Here is a 15,347-nt window from a genome sequence, read left to right as displayed (position 1 = left end):
CCACTCAACGAGTCATCCTATAATTTTCACAATAAACACAATTAAAATAATGTTACTCGTACCAAATTTACTGGTCATTTTGATAACCATAGTAAATGTTTTACCTTTGTTAGAAATGTGGTCAATAAATTAATTAGACTTGTGGTGAATTTGATTGAATGAACCAGGGATTCGATTTGGATTTGTGGTGAATTTGGTTGAATGAATCAGGGATTTGGTTTTGGATTTTGTGTGAATTTGGTTGAGTGGAACCAGGGATTCGATTTAGATTTGATGGTGAATTTGGTTGAAGTGAACCAGGGATTCGATTTGGTATTTTTGAATTTGTGCTGTTGCTTCTAGATTGAATCTCTAGATTGCCTACATCCCCTTGGCATGATCAAACTTCATGTAGTTCAGAATGGATTGGGATTTTTAGCGACTGAATGACCACTAAAAAGGAAAGATTTTGTGTTTGGGGCTTTGCGGTTGCGTCTAAAATATGAACTAGATTGCCTACATATCCTTGGCAGAATCAAACCGGCATAGTTTACAAATGATTTTGGTATGGCTATGTCTTGTGTTTGGACTTTGAATTGGCTTTGTGCCATTTTGGATTTAGAATAGGCTTTGCACCATTTTGAAATTTGAATGATTTTGTATAATTTTTGAGATTTTGTACGGCTTTGTGCCATTTGAATTTTGAAGTGGCTTCGTGCCATTTGAGACTTGACATGGCTTCGTGCCATTTGAGACTTGACGTGGTATCATGCCATTTGAGACTTGACACGGCTTCGTGTCATTTGAGACTTGACGGGGCTTCGTGTCATTTGAGACTTGACACGACTTCGTGCCATTTAAGACTTGACGCGGCTTCGTGCCATTTAAGACTTGACGCAGCTTCGTGCCATTTGGAATTTGACGCGGCTTCGCGCCATTTGAGACTTGATGTGGATTTGTGCCATTTGAGATTTTTGATGTGACTTCGTGCCACTTGAGACTTGACATGGCTTTGTGCCATTTGAAATTTGACATGGCACGAGTCCAAACACTTTTAAACTAGGAAGTCCATTGAACATTTTGCTTTGAGATGGTTCACATCCAGGGACGAAGCCACCTTGGGCTCAAAGGGGGCGGATGCGCCCGCTCAGTTTTTTTTGGCAAACAAAAATGTGCATGATTGTGACATTAGCAAGGTGTATAACTGGTTTACTTGTTTGTGACATTACTATTAACTCTTTTAGTTGCAATTGCCAAAGTTGAAAGAGCATTTTTTGCCATGAAATTTCTGAAGAATCGATTGAGAAATCAGACGGGATATCAATAGATGGATGATAACTTGGTTATTTTATATAAAAGAGATATTTGATGGTATTGGTAATGAAGTTGTCGTGCAATGCTTTCCAATCATGAACATGCGTCAAGGGGTATTATATTTTGAATGAAAAATCTTATGGATTAATATATAAGTATTTGTTTAGTAAATTCTTTAGTTTTTTATTTTGTGACTTTGTTGCTTAACAATAACCCCATCCATACAGATTTCTGGCTTCGTCCCTGTTCACGTCCATAGTATTTGAAGTGATTTGTGTCCATGAATTATCGTCGTTAACGTTGCCTTCACACTTTATTTTAAACCATTTTAAACCGGTGTGCCTCTCTCCGGCCGTTGGATTCCTTGCATTTGTTACTCGGCCTATGTTCTAATTCATGGGGTTCAAATTTACATAGTCCATATGAATTTAGATAAGAACTGTGGCTTCATGTGGGTACTTTTCCCAATTAATTTGGAAAGCTTATTAGTAAACTTACTTTCTTTTCTCTGTGAACTTTGAACCTTCCATATATGACTTTATGTGGTGGTGTTAATATGACTTTATGTGGTGGTGTTAAGAAAGATAACCATCCTTCCCTATCCATTTGAGGATGCGGGAAAGACACTTTCTGATCATTTCGCATCCTATACCAATTATTGAGGATGCGGGAAAGACACTTTCTGATTGTGATCATTTCGGATCCTATACCAATTATTGTGATCATTTCGCATCCTATACCAATTAGGTAATAATTGCAAATGGTGGGGACGTTTCTTATCTTCCTTTTCTCTGGAACTTGAGGTCATCTTCGACCGAAGGGTCCAGAGGGCTAAAGGCCCAAAAATCATCTCCAATTGAGGGCTAGGCCAGAGGGCTCTTGGAATTTGAGAAGACCCCACGGAATCTGAAAGGGATGGAGGGCTGGCTGCAACCAACCAACCAGCCAACCTGAGGCTGGCCAGAAAACTGATTCATCCTGTCGGTTATAACCGACAGGAATTCTTAAAAAGAATTTTGAATCCAACGGCTAGCTGGTGCCAGTTATTGTTGGATTCAATTTTTTTTATAGGTTTTTTGGGCCTTTTAAAAAAAAAAAAATAATAATAATAATCTATCTTTTTTCCTATAAATACCTAAACCATTCCTCACAAAATTTTCACCATTCCTACACCATTTCAACTCTCATATTTTCCTTCCCCTTTCAAAAATCTATCCTTCAATTTTTTTAATAATTTTGAAACGGCCTCGTCTGCAATGAAAGGTAGGGCTTGGACCCGAAAAGAAGATGAAGCTCTTTGCAAGGCTTATAGATGGGTGTCGGAAGATAGTGTGAGGGGGAATTGTCAAATAAATGACGGTGTTTGGACTCATGTGTCCAAAAAATACTTAGAGTCCTATGAAGGCACCACTCCAGTGAATATTCGAAACCACGAGAGTTGTTCTTCAGAGCATCCCCAGCGTGGGGTTTTGCTCGGGGGAAGGGGTCCAAAACAATGGCCCGAGGGCCGGTGGCTTGGCTCCAGCGTGGGGGAGCCGGATGGAAGGGGGAGGCCCGAGGGCCAGGCCCGTGAGGGATTGCCAGGCCTTGAGCCCGAGGTGGGGGTGACGCAATGCTGACGCCAGGGTGGCGTCAGCGCATTATTTAATTTTTTTTGTGTCAGGCGCGTGCACCCCACCCGCGCGTGGGGGCGCGTCGCCGACACAAAAAAAATTAAAAAAATAAAGTGTCAGTTACCGTTGGGAAGCCACGTGGCTTCCCACGGTGCGTTAGATCTTAACGGTCAGTTAATGTGGACCGTTAGATCTCAACGGTAAAAAAAAAAAAGTCAGATTTAATATCCACCGTTCGATCTGAGATCAACGGTGGATATTAAAATGATTTATAAATTAAAAAATAAATGAAAAAATAGTTTTAAAAATCTGAAAATTTACCGTTGTGACACGTGGCACAATCTGGAGTGTTGGAATTCAAATTTTTTTATATCCAACGGCAGAGATTAATTAATTGAATAAAAATTTAAAAAAAAATTGTAAAAAATTCAAAAAAATTCAAAAAAATATCTGAAAAATCTGAAAAAAATTGTAAAAAAAATTGTTTTTACTTTTCTATAAATACCTTCTCATTATCATCTACCTTATTTGTTACTTATTTGTTACATTTATTTGTTATGTTGTTTGTATTATTTATTTTTTACTTATTTTCATTAAAATTAATGTATAATATCACTTACATTAAGAAAAAAAAATGTGTATATTTAAGGTTAAAATTATTTACTAAACTTGGAACTCTAGCCCCATGTTATGATTAACATGACATATATATATATATATATATATATATATATATATATATATATTTGCTAGGTATACATTTGTATGATAATTATTTATTATAATATTTGCTAGTTACTTATTTTCATTATAATTATTTATTTGTTACTTATTTTCATTATTTACTAAACTTGAAGCCTTCTTACTTATTTTCATTATATTTGTTACTTATATATATATATATATATATATATATATATATATATGTATATATTTGCTAGTTACTTATTTTCATTATAATTATTTATTTGTATTATTTTGTATTATTTAATAATACTTCGGATAATGACACGTGGCGCAACGAGAACGATTAAAAATCTTATCCGATATTACAATTAAAATTATTTTGTATTAATTTTATAAATAAAAAAAATACTAATATTTTATTGCCTATTGTCAGGGCTATTGAAGTGTAACGGTGGAGATGCAAATTCTATTGCCAGGGCTACTTACTGTTCATTAAGGGCAATTACTGTTCATTAGGTGGATTGAATAGTGTATTGCCAGGGGGGAAGGCTCCAACGCTGGAGTTGCTCTCAAGATGGAAGAAACTTCTTCAACCAAGTTTGAACAAATGGCATCAAGCATTGTTAGCAGCCGCAAGTAGACTTGAAAGCGGCGCTAATTACTACGACGAAGTAAGTGTTTTCACAATTTATTTTAAATATTTAATTATATTACATTTAATTTCATAAATTAATTTCCCTTAATTTTTTTTTTTTAGGTACGCCAAGCGGAGGAATTGTATATGGACAGCAGCTCGAAACCCTTTCAGTTTCACAGTTGTTGAGAAATTTGTAAAGGGTGGGTGTTATTTGAAGATCCACCACAGAGAGCTCCTACGCCGATGTTTGGAACTGCATCCTCAGCTGCAGATATGGATGAAGATGGATCTCCAACCATTCAACAAACAAGGGTAGAAAATCCGTCTTCGGGTGAAGATTCCATACCTAGGGCTATGGGACGAAACAAGGCGCGAAGGTTAAAGGAAAAGGGCAAGGCAAATGATGATTACGCCGCTCAACATGAAATGGCGGCCTCATTGTGATTATTGGCAGAGCAAAATGCCCTTGAGGCGGAAGAAAGGAAGTGTAGGCATGAAGAACGGGCTAAACAAATACAAGAAGAGATGGATGATATGAATAAGGAAATGAACACTTCGAAATACACTCCAATGAGTAAGGCCTATTTTGATAGGAAAAAAAGAAAAAGAAATTATGAGCCGACAACAGTTGTTTACCTTTGACTATACTCCTACGATGGCGGATGATGAAGATGATGTTGATTATGGATATTAAATTTAAGTTGTAATTTTTAAATTTAAGTTAATGTTGTTTTCGAATTTAATTTGTAATTTTTAAATTTAATTTGTCGTTTTTAAATTTTAGTTGTAGTTTTCAAATATAAGTTGTAGTTTTTAAATTTAAGTTGTAATTTTTAAATTTAAAATAATAAATTATGTTTGGCCCTATGGCCCTCAGTTGGAAACGGTTTTTTGTGACAGGGCTAAAACGAGCCTTCTGGCTCTTTGGCCCTCGGTTAGAGACGGAGGCAAACATAGACCTGTACTGTTAATTAAAATATTAATATCTTGGAGGGTCAGAGGACTAAAACGAGCCCCTTGGCCAGCCCTCAGTTGGAGATGGCCTAACACTTCTTTAATTTGGCAAGTCCACAATTTGTAATTTAAGGGTAGTCAAACTCGGATTTGAGAGAATTAAAAAAAAAAAAATAAATCTTAGTGTAGTCAATTAAAGGAATTTAAAGGATTTTTAGAACTTATACAAATCCTAATTGACACACCCCGACCGAGATCAGGGCATGATGGCCGTCACGTGGAAATGACGTAACCATGTGCACAGTGCGGAAGCTAATAAATAATAATAAAAGTACGATTAAATAAAAACCAGCTATACACAAGTAATAACATACATGTGCAAGCGTAAGTGTGAGAAACAAAGTTCAGAGCACGAAAAACCTAGTGCAGTCCGGGAGAAACAACACTAAATAAACACACCCAAAGGTGGTCTTACACCGGTGATGATCTGTCAGATGAGCCGAGAAAATCCTCTGGGGAGCCACCAAAAACGCTAGCCAAACTAGAACCTGGAGGGGCGCAAAACAAAAAGCGTGAGTGGGCAAAAACAAAGCTTTTCAAAAACCATTTCATAACAAAGTTCTAACCCCTCGCCGTAAAACCTGTATACTTCCCAGAAAATATAATATACATATATATAAATCATGCTCAGAAATATGCCATGCCAAATGCCTCGAAATAAAATGCAAGTACTCAGGTAATGCCAAACAATGCCATGTAATCTGTCAGCCGGAGTCACCTAACGTGACCTGTACGGTTGAATCTAGAGCCCAAATCTCCAACTCACTAACTACACCTGCACACGAGTCGAAACCACCTAAAGTGGTCTGTACGACAGGACTAGGTGTATAATAAGTATGCTCAAGTGCTACGATCACGTGAAGACTGGGCGAATAATCGTGGGTCACCTACGAGTCGGAACCACCTAAAGTGGTCTGTACAACAGGACTGTGCACCTAACTTGGATCCAAGATGAGTGTGTGGTGTGGGAGGTGAACATCACGTGAAGGACTGTGCCCAACTCTGGGCGGGAACACTAACACCGGGGGTGTAGGTTATGAGCTCTCTATGCATCTCAAATCACTACTAAACATAAACATAAACCATAACTTACCTGACACTTACCTGTGCGTCTGCAGCACCAACACACATATATATTTACAACTAATAATGCATAATTCAATGGGCAAACATAATGCATGGCGTATAAACGTATAAATGTTTCATTTTACTTTCTGGGAAAAACATAAGTATATAGGTATATACAGAAAACCAAAAGCCCACTCACTGGTATGTAGAAGGGTCATAACCCCCTTACCTCGAGTGACCGCGCTCGTCCTCGGGATAGGTCTTACCTATATGCGAAACAACTATAAATACGTTAATTTTTAAAGCACATAACCAAGCAAACGAAATAACTTCTCATACAATGCTCAAATGGGGTGTATGAATACACTAACGTGATCTACTCAACCTCACGAACTTCAACCAAATTTCACAAAATTGGTACCAAAATGAAGCTTACAACAAGAGGAACAAATCCATACCACTTTCAAGCACCAAAACCAACGGAATCTCGCCGGGAAAACACCACCAACTCCGGCCAAACCTGCAACTCATGATCCCGACGTCTAAAACCTTCAAACGAACCACCCCGAGCCTCCTAAGGACCTCACCAAGCTTCCTACAAGATTGAAATTCCCAAAAACACAAGAATTAACGTGTGCATGAACAGTGACCAAATCGGGGGATCCCAAGTTCAACGTGAAAACGAAGGTATCCTTACCTGAAATGAGTATGGTTGAACTCCTAAGGACCTCACGAGCACGAATATATAAATTGTTTCCTCGATCTGTGAAGGTTTCAAGGGTTTTGGGTGTCGTCCGTACAAGAAAATAGGAATGGGAGAGAGAGGGAGAGAGAGAGACTCGGGACAGGGCAGAGAGAGAGGGGAAATGAGTGGGGTCCAAAATCAGCCAAGCAAAACCCATAAATGACCACACAACGAAACAAACATACTAGGGGCAAAACCGTCATTTCACCCCTACGGTACGAAAAGTTCGGGACAGGCTGTCACACTAATGTAGTCAACTAAGTATTTTTAAAAACTTTAAAATCCTAGTATAGTCAATTGAGATTTTAATAGACATTTTTAGAGTCCATCCAAATTCAAGTGTATTAAAAAATTAAAGATTTTATAGGATTTCATTAAGTTGTGGGTTTTGTAGAATTTGAGAGCAAGAAGTATGTATAATTAAGGGAGGGCAGATTGTCTGCCCTCCTGTTATGGTGCCCTTCCCATGTCCTCCTATTTATGCGGTCACGGTTAAGCCACGTCAATATTTTATAATCCTATTACTTTTTGTCTTATTATCTTTATAAAAAAATCAATATAAAATGTTGACGTGGCTTAACCGTGACCGCACAAAATAGGAAGATATGGAAAGGGTGGAGGGCAGACAATCTGCCTCCATAATTAAGACCAAATAGAATCCTACCTTACCCTCTAGGATTTCACATCCAGCGACCTCTGACTCTCTCTTCGTCTCATTGCCTGCTAGCCACTTTGTTTTCTTCATCTTCTTCCTTTCGTCTTTGCATTTTTCCTTCAATTTTTGTTGATGGGTTGCATTATTTCTAAATAAAGATGATGGGGTCGCATCATTTCTCATATATAGTGTTGCTGGGTTTTCACATCTCATATTTTTTCCCGCGCGACGAATTCTTGTTCTTTATCATTTTTTCCACTGATTTTTGGGGATTTTTCTGAGTTTTTTTTTTCTAATTTCATGGAATGATGGGGTTGATTTCACTATTTGTAATATTTATTTTGCAATTTTTTTATCGAAAAGCCGAACAGAGACTTGATGGGTAATGGTGAATTTCCCATGGGTGGCGGTGGTGGTTGGAGTGTAGAAGTGGTGAAGAGCAATGGTTACTCTCGGCTGTCTGTTGGGTTACCATCTCCATTGTCTTAAAAATCCATCAAAATCATAAACCAAATCAACAGAAATCCTTAAAAATCTATCTAAAAATCCATATGAAATTTGTGAGAGTTTTCAAAACCATCAAACCTATTACTTTTAAAGTCTTTTAAAATCCTCCTAAATTCTAGGTTACATTTGGCAAAATGGGCATCAGGTTGGCCAAATGTAGACCCCTTCTTAGCCCTTTTTTTTTTGGGTCAGCTCCTCAGTTGCAATAATTGATTCAAATTGAACGGTTAGATTTGAAAACATCCAAAGTTAGTTTAATTAAATTAACCAATAAATTCAAAGTATAAACTTAAAACTAACAAATTATTGAGGGGACTAGGTTTCAAAACTTTGTAACTCAATCGTTTCTTAATCAAATTCGACCCATAATATATCAAAATGAATATGGGAAAGTGTAGAACAAGATTATACCTATTTGGAAGGCCAATGGTTGCCGGAGATAGCCGGAAAATAGCCTGAAAGGTGACTGGTCCGCAGGAATACTGAAAAACTTGCCAGAAACTGGGTAAACTTTAAACATTCATAACTTCTTCAATACTCAACGAAATCGGGTGATTCAAAAATGAAAATCATACTTCTCAACGAGACAAAGAGAACGATACCTTTTGATGGCTAAATCGCCATGTTTGGCCAAAAACGGCTCGAAAGTGGCTGTCTTGGTCTCAAGTTAGACACTTTCGAGCCGTTTTCTGGCCAAACCATGGAAAATTAGCCATAAAAAGGTACCATTCTCTTTGTCTCATTAAGAAGTATGATTTTCATTTTTGAATCACTCGATTTCGTTGAGTATTGAAGAAGTTATGAACGTTTAAAGTTTATCGAGTTTTCGGCGAGTTCTCCAGTTTTCCCGCAGACCAGTCACCTTTCAGGCTATTTTCTGGCTATCTTCGGCAACCATTGGGCTTCTAAATAGGTACAATCTTGTTCTACACTTTCCTATTTTCGTTTTGATATATTATGGATCGAATTTGGTTAAGAAACGATTGAGTTGCCTAAACTTCCGGCCAAGAGCTCTAGGACACTTAATGAAGTTTTTAATAGAATGACCAAAATAATAGATGGTGAACAATCTCAGGGACCATTTCTATTGATTTTTAATCTCATGGACCAAAGTGATATGTTATGCAAATCTCATGGACCATTTTAGCTAAAAAGCCTTCATTTAAAAATAATTTTTTTGCAAGGCTATAATTTTGGACATAACTATATTTAGCCATTTTTGGTTGGAAATAGTCTTATGGCATGAATGGATTGATGATAATATCAGATGACGTCATTGGGACATGAAAAATTTACTCTTGAGTATTTTTTTTGGGTAAAACCTTTCCGAAAAAAGGAGACAATTTTATTTCAAGCACTAGATTACAAATAGAGACCCACATACAAAATAGTACTATACACACAACTGGACCTTCCAACTAACCCAACAAAGCTAAAAAAAAGAGGCCAGCACTATGGACAAAACAAAAGAAGTTTCTTGACCCCAGCATCCATCGCTGTAAAAAAAATTCCAATGAACCCAAAACAAATATTCCAGCCAACGCCAAATCCAATCAAGCAGCCATGCAGAACCCAACCACGAAAGCTGTCTTGATTGCCCCGATTTCTCCGATTGCCCTGATCTCAGCCAGAAATCGGAAGAAGTACGTGGGAATACCCCAAATGGCAATGCCAACGAAGGCAAACAAAGGAGAAGGAGGTGGTGTATTAAACACTCGAGCCTATGTGTCCACCGGAGCTATATGCACCCTATCAAATGATCGCAAAAATTTGCGTTGAAATCTAACTGAAGATTAAAGTGAAAGTATTTGGGAAGACAGACGTCGCAGAGAGACAATTTGGGTGAATCTGGAGGAACTGGGGGGAAAGTTAACCAAAAAACTGAGAAACAAAGAGCAAAAAGAAAAGCTTTCCTCCGACCCTCGCCAAAGGAGGGCTGTCAGAAACGATTTTATATGGTGAGGAGTTCACTCACACAGATGGTAAGAAGACTTTCAGGAAGAGAGAAGGACTCTCACACGGAGAGAAAAACTATTCCTAATGCAGCATTGGCAGGCCGTGTGGATATGCATTATATATTCGTGAATGGACATTGCAAGTTGATGCCCCTTTCTTAAGTCTTTATTTATTCTTTTCCGTGCAAGCTGGTTGAAGCTACGTATGATATGAGGTTTAAGTTTTTTTAGCATGACTCCAAATCTTCTAATATTTATAAATTTATTTCTAAATATATAGTAGAGGGTTTAAATTTAATGTATGTTTTATATTAATACCATTTGATGAAAGATGTTTTATCTTCGACAATGACAATGCATTCCCGATCTCTATAAGTCTCATAAAATTCTTCTCCATTGTTATATCCACTGATGCTTCATCACCGGTAAACCAGTAATCCTATCATTTTTGCACCATTAGGATATTATTAGCATCATCATGCTTACAACCGTAAAATGAACCATAGTGTGTAAATTTTAAAATATTTTAAACCATGTTTATTGAATTTTAGCAAAATGTATGTTTATTGACTTTTCTTCTATTTGTATAGCTTTTTCGTAAGGGTTTAGTCTCTCGCTCTTTTAATCTAAAAATCGTCAAGCAAAATTGCCTGAGTAAGCTTGTCGTCCATATGTAGAACTAGGTTTTGTGTTTTGAAAAGAGTTTGAAATTGATTTTGGGTTCATAGGTGGTCACTTGCGGTATTTAGTTTTGGGTTTGAATATATTTTAGTTTTATTCGGATATTTTAAATTAGTTTCTTTACATTTGAGTTTGTTTTCCCACAACCCCTTAACTTAGTGTAGCCTTAACCTAATATTGGAACAAAAATCATAGTCACATAACTAGGAATTATCTTAGACCATTATGAGGATGGTTAATCACATGGCTAAAACCACCTCGATGAACTATGGCATGCACTAGTTGGTCATGATACGAGTGCGAATTCCATATCGACAAATTAAGAAACTTTGCAAAGAGTATATTAGGAGTCGGACTACTTTCTTATTGATAATTGGTTTAGGTTATATGCTGATTCCAATTTGCATGGTATCATATCAAATCAAATCGAGCCCAACAGCTCACATGCGCACATGATCTCATATCACTTATATGTAGAAACGTGTTAAAAGTATGAATCAGATAACGCGGAATTAAAGAACCTTACAAAGGCATTGAGCAACTCCCTATATTGCAATCTAGCTCTCTACTCTAAATGTTGCAACTGAAGCATCTTCCCCTTGTCCAAAAATAGAAGAAAAAAAAATATAATCTTCAACATCTACCGATCGAGTATTGTATATTTTCAAATTCTATGTGTAATGACCAGCATCACTCATCAGGCAATTAAGAAGATTTGTTAGCCATTTCATATATAAGAAAATATTCAGAAACGTATTTGTCCACAGCCCATACATGTAGTGCCTAGTGGTAGTTGGCACCATGATGATATATAGGAGAAGGTGAGATTGTGGTCCTCACACAAAGTCCATTGAATGGGTTGGAAACAATTAGCAAAATCATGCTTGCAACCATAAGATTAAAATGTCGCATGGGTTGGATGATTAAAATACTTATAAATTCACAATGGAATTGATAAATATACATGCCCTTTCTATTTTGCATGGGTTGGATGTTCCAAACAAAGACAAGTTAGACAGATCATCCCATTCATAACCATCAACAGATCTGATCCCAAAACTCTTATCTTATTCAATATTCTTTAATTTTTTTTAATCAAGATTCACAATGGAATTGATTAACGTAATCACATACTATTTTAAAAAAAAATTTAATTAAAATTTTCTATTGCACTTTCAGTTAATTGTTTTGTCTATAAGCTTCTTTCCCTCTGAGAGCCTGTTGGCAAAATCAATCAGTGCTTCTTCATAGGTACCTTCTTCCTTGGATACCTCATACTTTCCGGTATCCAAATTCACACGTGAAACCGGCTTCTTCAACAACGCATTCCCGATCTCAACAAGCCTTTTCAAATTTTTCTCCGTTGCAATGTCCAATGATGCCTCCTCGCCGATCAACGTGTCATCCTATTATTTTTCCACATTAGGAAACAATTAGCATGATCATGCTTGCAACCATAAAATTAAAATGATGCATTTATACAATATTTACCGACCACATGTACATGTTTGACGAAGGTAGACCACTTATAAAATGTACCTGAATACGGAGGTAGTTGTCCTTGGCGTGGACGGATTGGAAGAGGGTGGAGACATGAAGGTCAACCATATCGGAACTTGCATCGCCGAAAATATCTACCAAAGGTGTGCTCCCATTGTCAAAGAACCAATTGATCAAACCCCAGTTGGAGGCCGTGGCTGCATTATACTTCTCTTCATGCTTGGCTGCGCCTGTGCCCAATGATAGCACTAGCAACCTTGTCGCATCAATCGGCTCTGATTTATGCTTCAATATCTCTCTGTTTATGTGGCTTATGGCCGTCATCGTCTGCACATGATCGTAGATTCAATTAATTTCCTTAGTGCATTAATTAGTTTCTAATTCTTGTTTGATAGTCTAACGTGTTATTTTCCTAACTTATGATTAAAATGCATATCTATTGAGAGTATATTGTCAAATTGAGTACTTACAGGATTGTTTGCAGCTACCCCACCATCGACAAGATCAAAAGTTCGGGTTCTTCCCTCGTTATCTTTGACCTCGAAGTAATGAGCGGGGAGATAAGTGGGAGCAGCAGAGGTGCTAACGCAGATATCCGAAAGCTTAGCATTTTTCAGTGGAATTTTTTTTGCCTGTGCCATAGATTTAAAACTATATAAGAATACGTACAAAGTAGCTACAACAATCCCAAAAATTTGAGTAAAAATTAGAGCTTGTATATTGTTGTTTGTCTTACATCGATGGTTGAGAAGATCACAGGCTGAAGGTGCTTAATATCAAAAGTTGGAATAAGCACAGTGGTTAGGGTTTGTTTAAGAGTGAGATCGCCAAGCAGCTCGTTCGTCAATGTTCGCAGGTACTTTCCATCATATTTTGGTCCCATGACAGCACCAACCATACTTGTTAGTGATGTCAAGAAGTTATTACGACTGCAAAATTTCAAACAAATTAACATTAGGACCAGTTAACCTATCTATATATATATATATATATATATATATATATATATATATATATAATGTCTAGTAGGCTGATTTGAGTGACCTGATTGATCTGTTGGATACGGGTACCAACTTACAGTACTTAGTGCATTGTGGGTATTTGATCATGTTTTATGACATTACCACACTTGTACATAGTAATACTGTAAGTTGATATCCTGATACGAAACAACTTTTTCTTAAGTTGTTATAAATAAAAATGACTGACCTATTCTGAGGGAAAATCTTAGGGGTGTGATCGAAATAGAAGTTGTTGATATCCTTTGCTTCGAACATGGGTCTGTTGTCTTTGTTGGGAGCTGCAAGCATGGTGGTGACAAGACCACCGGTGCTTGTTCCGGCAATTATGTCGAAGTAATCTGCGACTCTTGCATCAGGCCCATCCAATTCCTATACCACATGCACAAATTATTAACATTCAACAAATTAATTAAGCACGTAATTAAAAAATAAAAATTGAAAACTGAAATGGTTAAAGTACCTGAAGCTTGGATTCAAGAAAGGCGAGGAGGGTGCTGGGAATTATGCCTCTAATGCCACCTCCATCAATGCTTAGTACTGTCACCGTCCTTCTCTTTGTCAAACCAGTCGTCATTGTTATAACTCGAATTAACGAGACCTTGTCGAAATTGAAATTTTTTCGAAAAAAATCAGTAAGGCACTTGATGTGAGCCAGTTGTGATTGTGAAGGAAGCTTGTTGTGAAGCATACGGAGATGAAGTATGCTATTTATAGCAAGAACCCACACATTATTCTTAATGGTAGCAGCCATGGCGGCCCATATTACTGACTCTGTCTGTGTAGGTACTCTTAGGCGGCTACTCTCACACCTCCAATAGTTGAACGGGTTTGGTCAAAGTGTTCTATTACCGTACGTATAAGTATTCATTAATTTGCATGAGGATAAAGATCTTAATACTTATTTACTTGATGCATTTGTCACATCATAAAGTTCCAAGGTCCTGTCTTCATTTGTCATGTTGCAGTTATATTATCGTCCAAAACACCAGACTCGCTGAAATGATAACCGCACGCTATATTTTTTATACAATTTTTTTTTAATTTCTAACTTTTATTGGAACAAACATTATCTGCACTAAAAAGGAAGGGATGGACTTAGCCTCACAATGAACTAGCAATAATGTTATTCAAATTCATCTTTGATGAAAATCGAACGTAAGACCTCTCACTTACAAGTGAAAAAGAATATCACTAGACTGTAGTACTAAATAATTTTGAATTTTTAACTATTAAATTCAAATACTTCAATGAAATAATGGATAAAATAAAAAAAAAACGTTTAGGAGGAAAAATATATTAGTAATTATTATTTTCCATAAAGACTAATGTTTAGATTATTTTTGGTAAATCATTTTTGAAAGTTCTTGATTCTGGTGAGAAAACATTAGTCTTGAAAAGTTTGATACCATTCGTTGCAGCAAGACGTTTAAAGCAGCAGTCTCTTCTTCTGGGGAAGTTGGTGCCTAATTATCCACCACATATGACATATAAAGCCAGATTTTTGTTCTCTTACTAATTATAATGGTATAACGATAAGAGATTTTTCAGTGTGACCAACATACGAGGTGATAAAAACACGTGATTTATCATCCATATTTTCGTCATAATAAATTTTTTTGAAAGCATGAGTATACCTGTGACATCCCACATCGCCCAGGGGAGTGATCCTTAAATGTATATTCTCATCCCTACCTAGCACGAGGCCTTTTGGAAGCTCACTGGCTTCGGGTTCCGTAGGAACTCCGAAGCGAGAAAGGGGCTAGAGCAATCCCATGATGGGTGACCCACTGGGAAGTTGCTCGTGAGTTCCCAAAAACAAAACTGTGAGGGAATGGTAAGCCCAAAGCGGACAATATCGTGCTACGGTAGTGGAGTCGGGCCCGGGAAGTGATCCGCCCCGGGCCGGGATGTGACAATTTGGTATCAGAGCCAATCCCTGGCCGGAAATGTGCCGACGAGGACGTCGGGCC

The 15,347-nt window shown here is 37.3% G+C and overlaps 1 protein-coding gene across 1 annotated transcript; it reads right to left on the bottom strand.

The window, feature by feature from the left end:
- Positions 1 to 11,901: 11,901 nt before the first annotated feature.
- On the bottom strand, positions 11,902 to 14,040 carry LOC137731195 (patatin-like protein 2). The gene is made up of 6 exons (XM_068470606.2): positions 13,838 to 14,040; positions 13,565 to 13,746; positions 13,092 to 13,284; positions 12,826 to 12,987; positions 12,395 to 12,682; positions 11,902 to 12,261 (listed from the first exon to the last, which is right to left on the bottom strand). The coding sequence occupies exons 1-6, from the start codon at positions 13,949 to 13,951 to the stop codon at positions 12,031 to 12,033; spliced, it is 1,170 nt and encodes a 389-aa protein (XP_068326707.2). The 5' UTR covers positions 13,952 to 14,040; the 3' UTR covers positions 11,902 to 12,030.
- Positions 14,041 to 15,347: the final 1,307 nt, after the last annotated feature.

The sequence above is a fragment of the Pyrus communis genome, chromosome 15, assembly GCF_041283825.1.
Source record: "Pyrus communis isolate YQ-2024b chromosome 15, ASM4128382v1, whole genome shotgun sequence".
NCBI lineage: Eukaryota > Viridiplantae > Streptophyta > Magnoliopsida > Rosales > Rosaceae > Pyrus > Pyrus communis.
Note: the sequence above shows the minus strand (reverse complement) of the source record. Positions and strands in the feature narration are given on the sequence as shown.

What these genes read in the sequence shown, in the direction of transcription:
- LOC137731195 (XM_068470606.2), bottom strand. Translation starts at nt 13,951, where the DNA reads ATGACGACTGGTTTGACAAAGAGAAGGACGGTGACAGTACTAAGCATT. An exon ending in TGATCTTCTCAACCATCGAT is followed by an intron (nt 12,988 to 13,091) that starts GTAAGACAAACA and finishes TCTATGGCACAG; the next exon opens with GCAAAAAAAATTCCACTGAA. An exon ending in ACAACTACCTCCGTATTCAG is followed by an intron (nt 12,262 to 12,394) that starts GTACATTTTATA and finishes GAAAAATAATAG; the next exon opens with GATGACACGTTGATCGGCGA.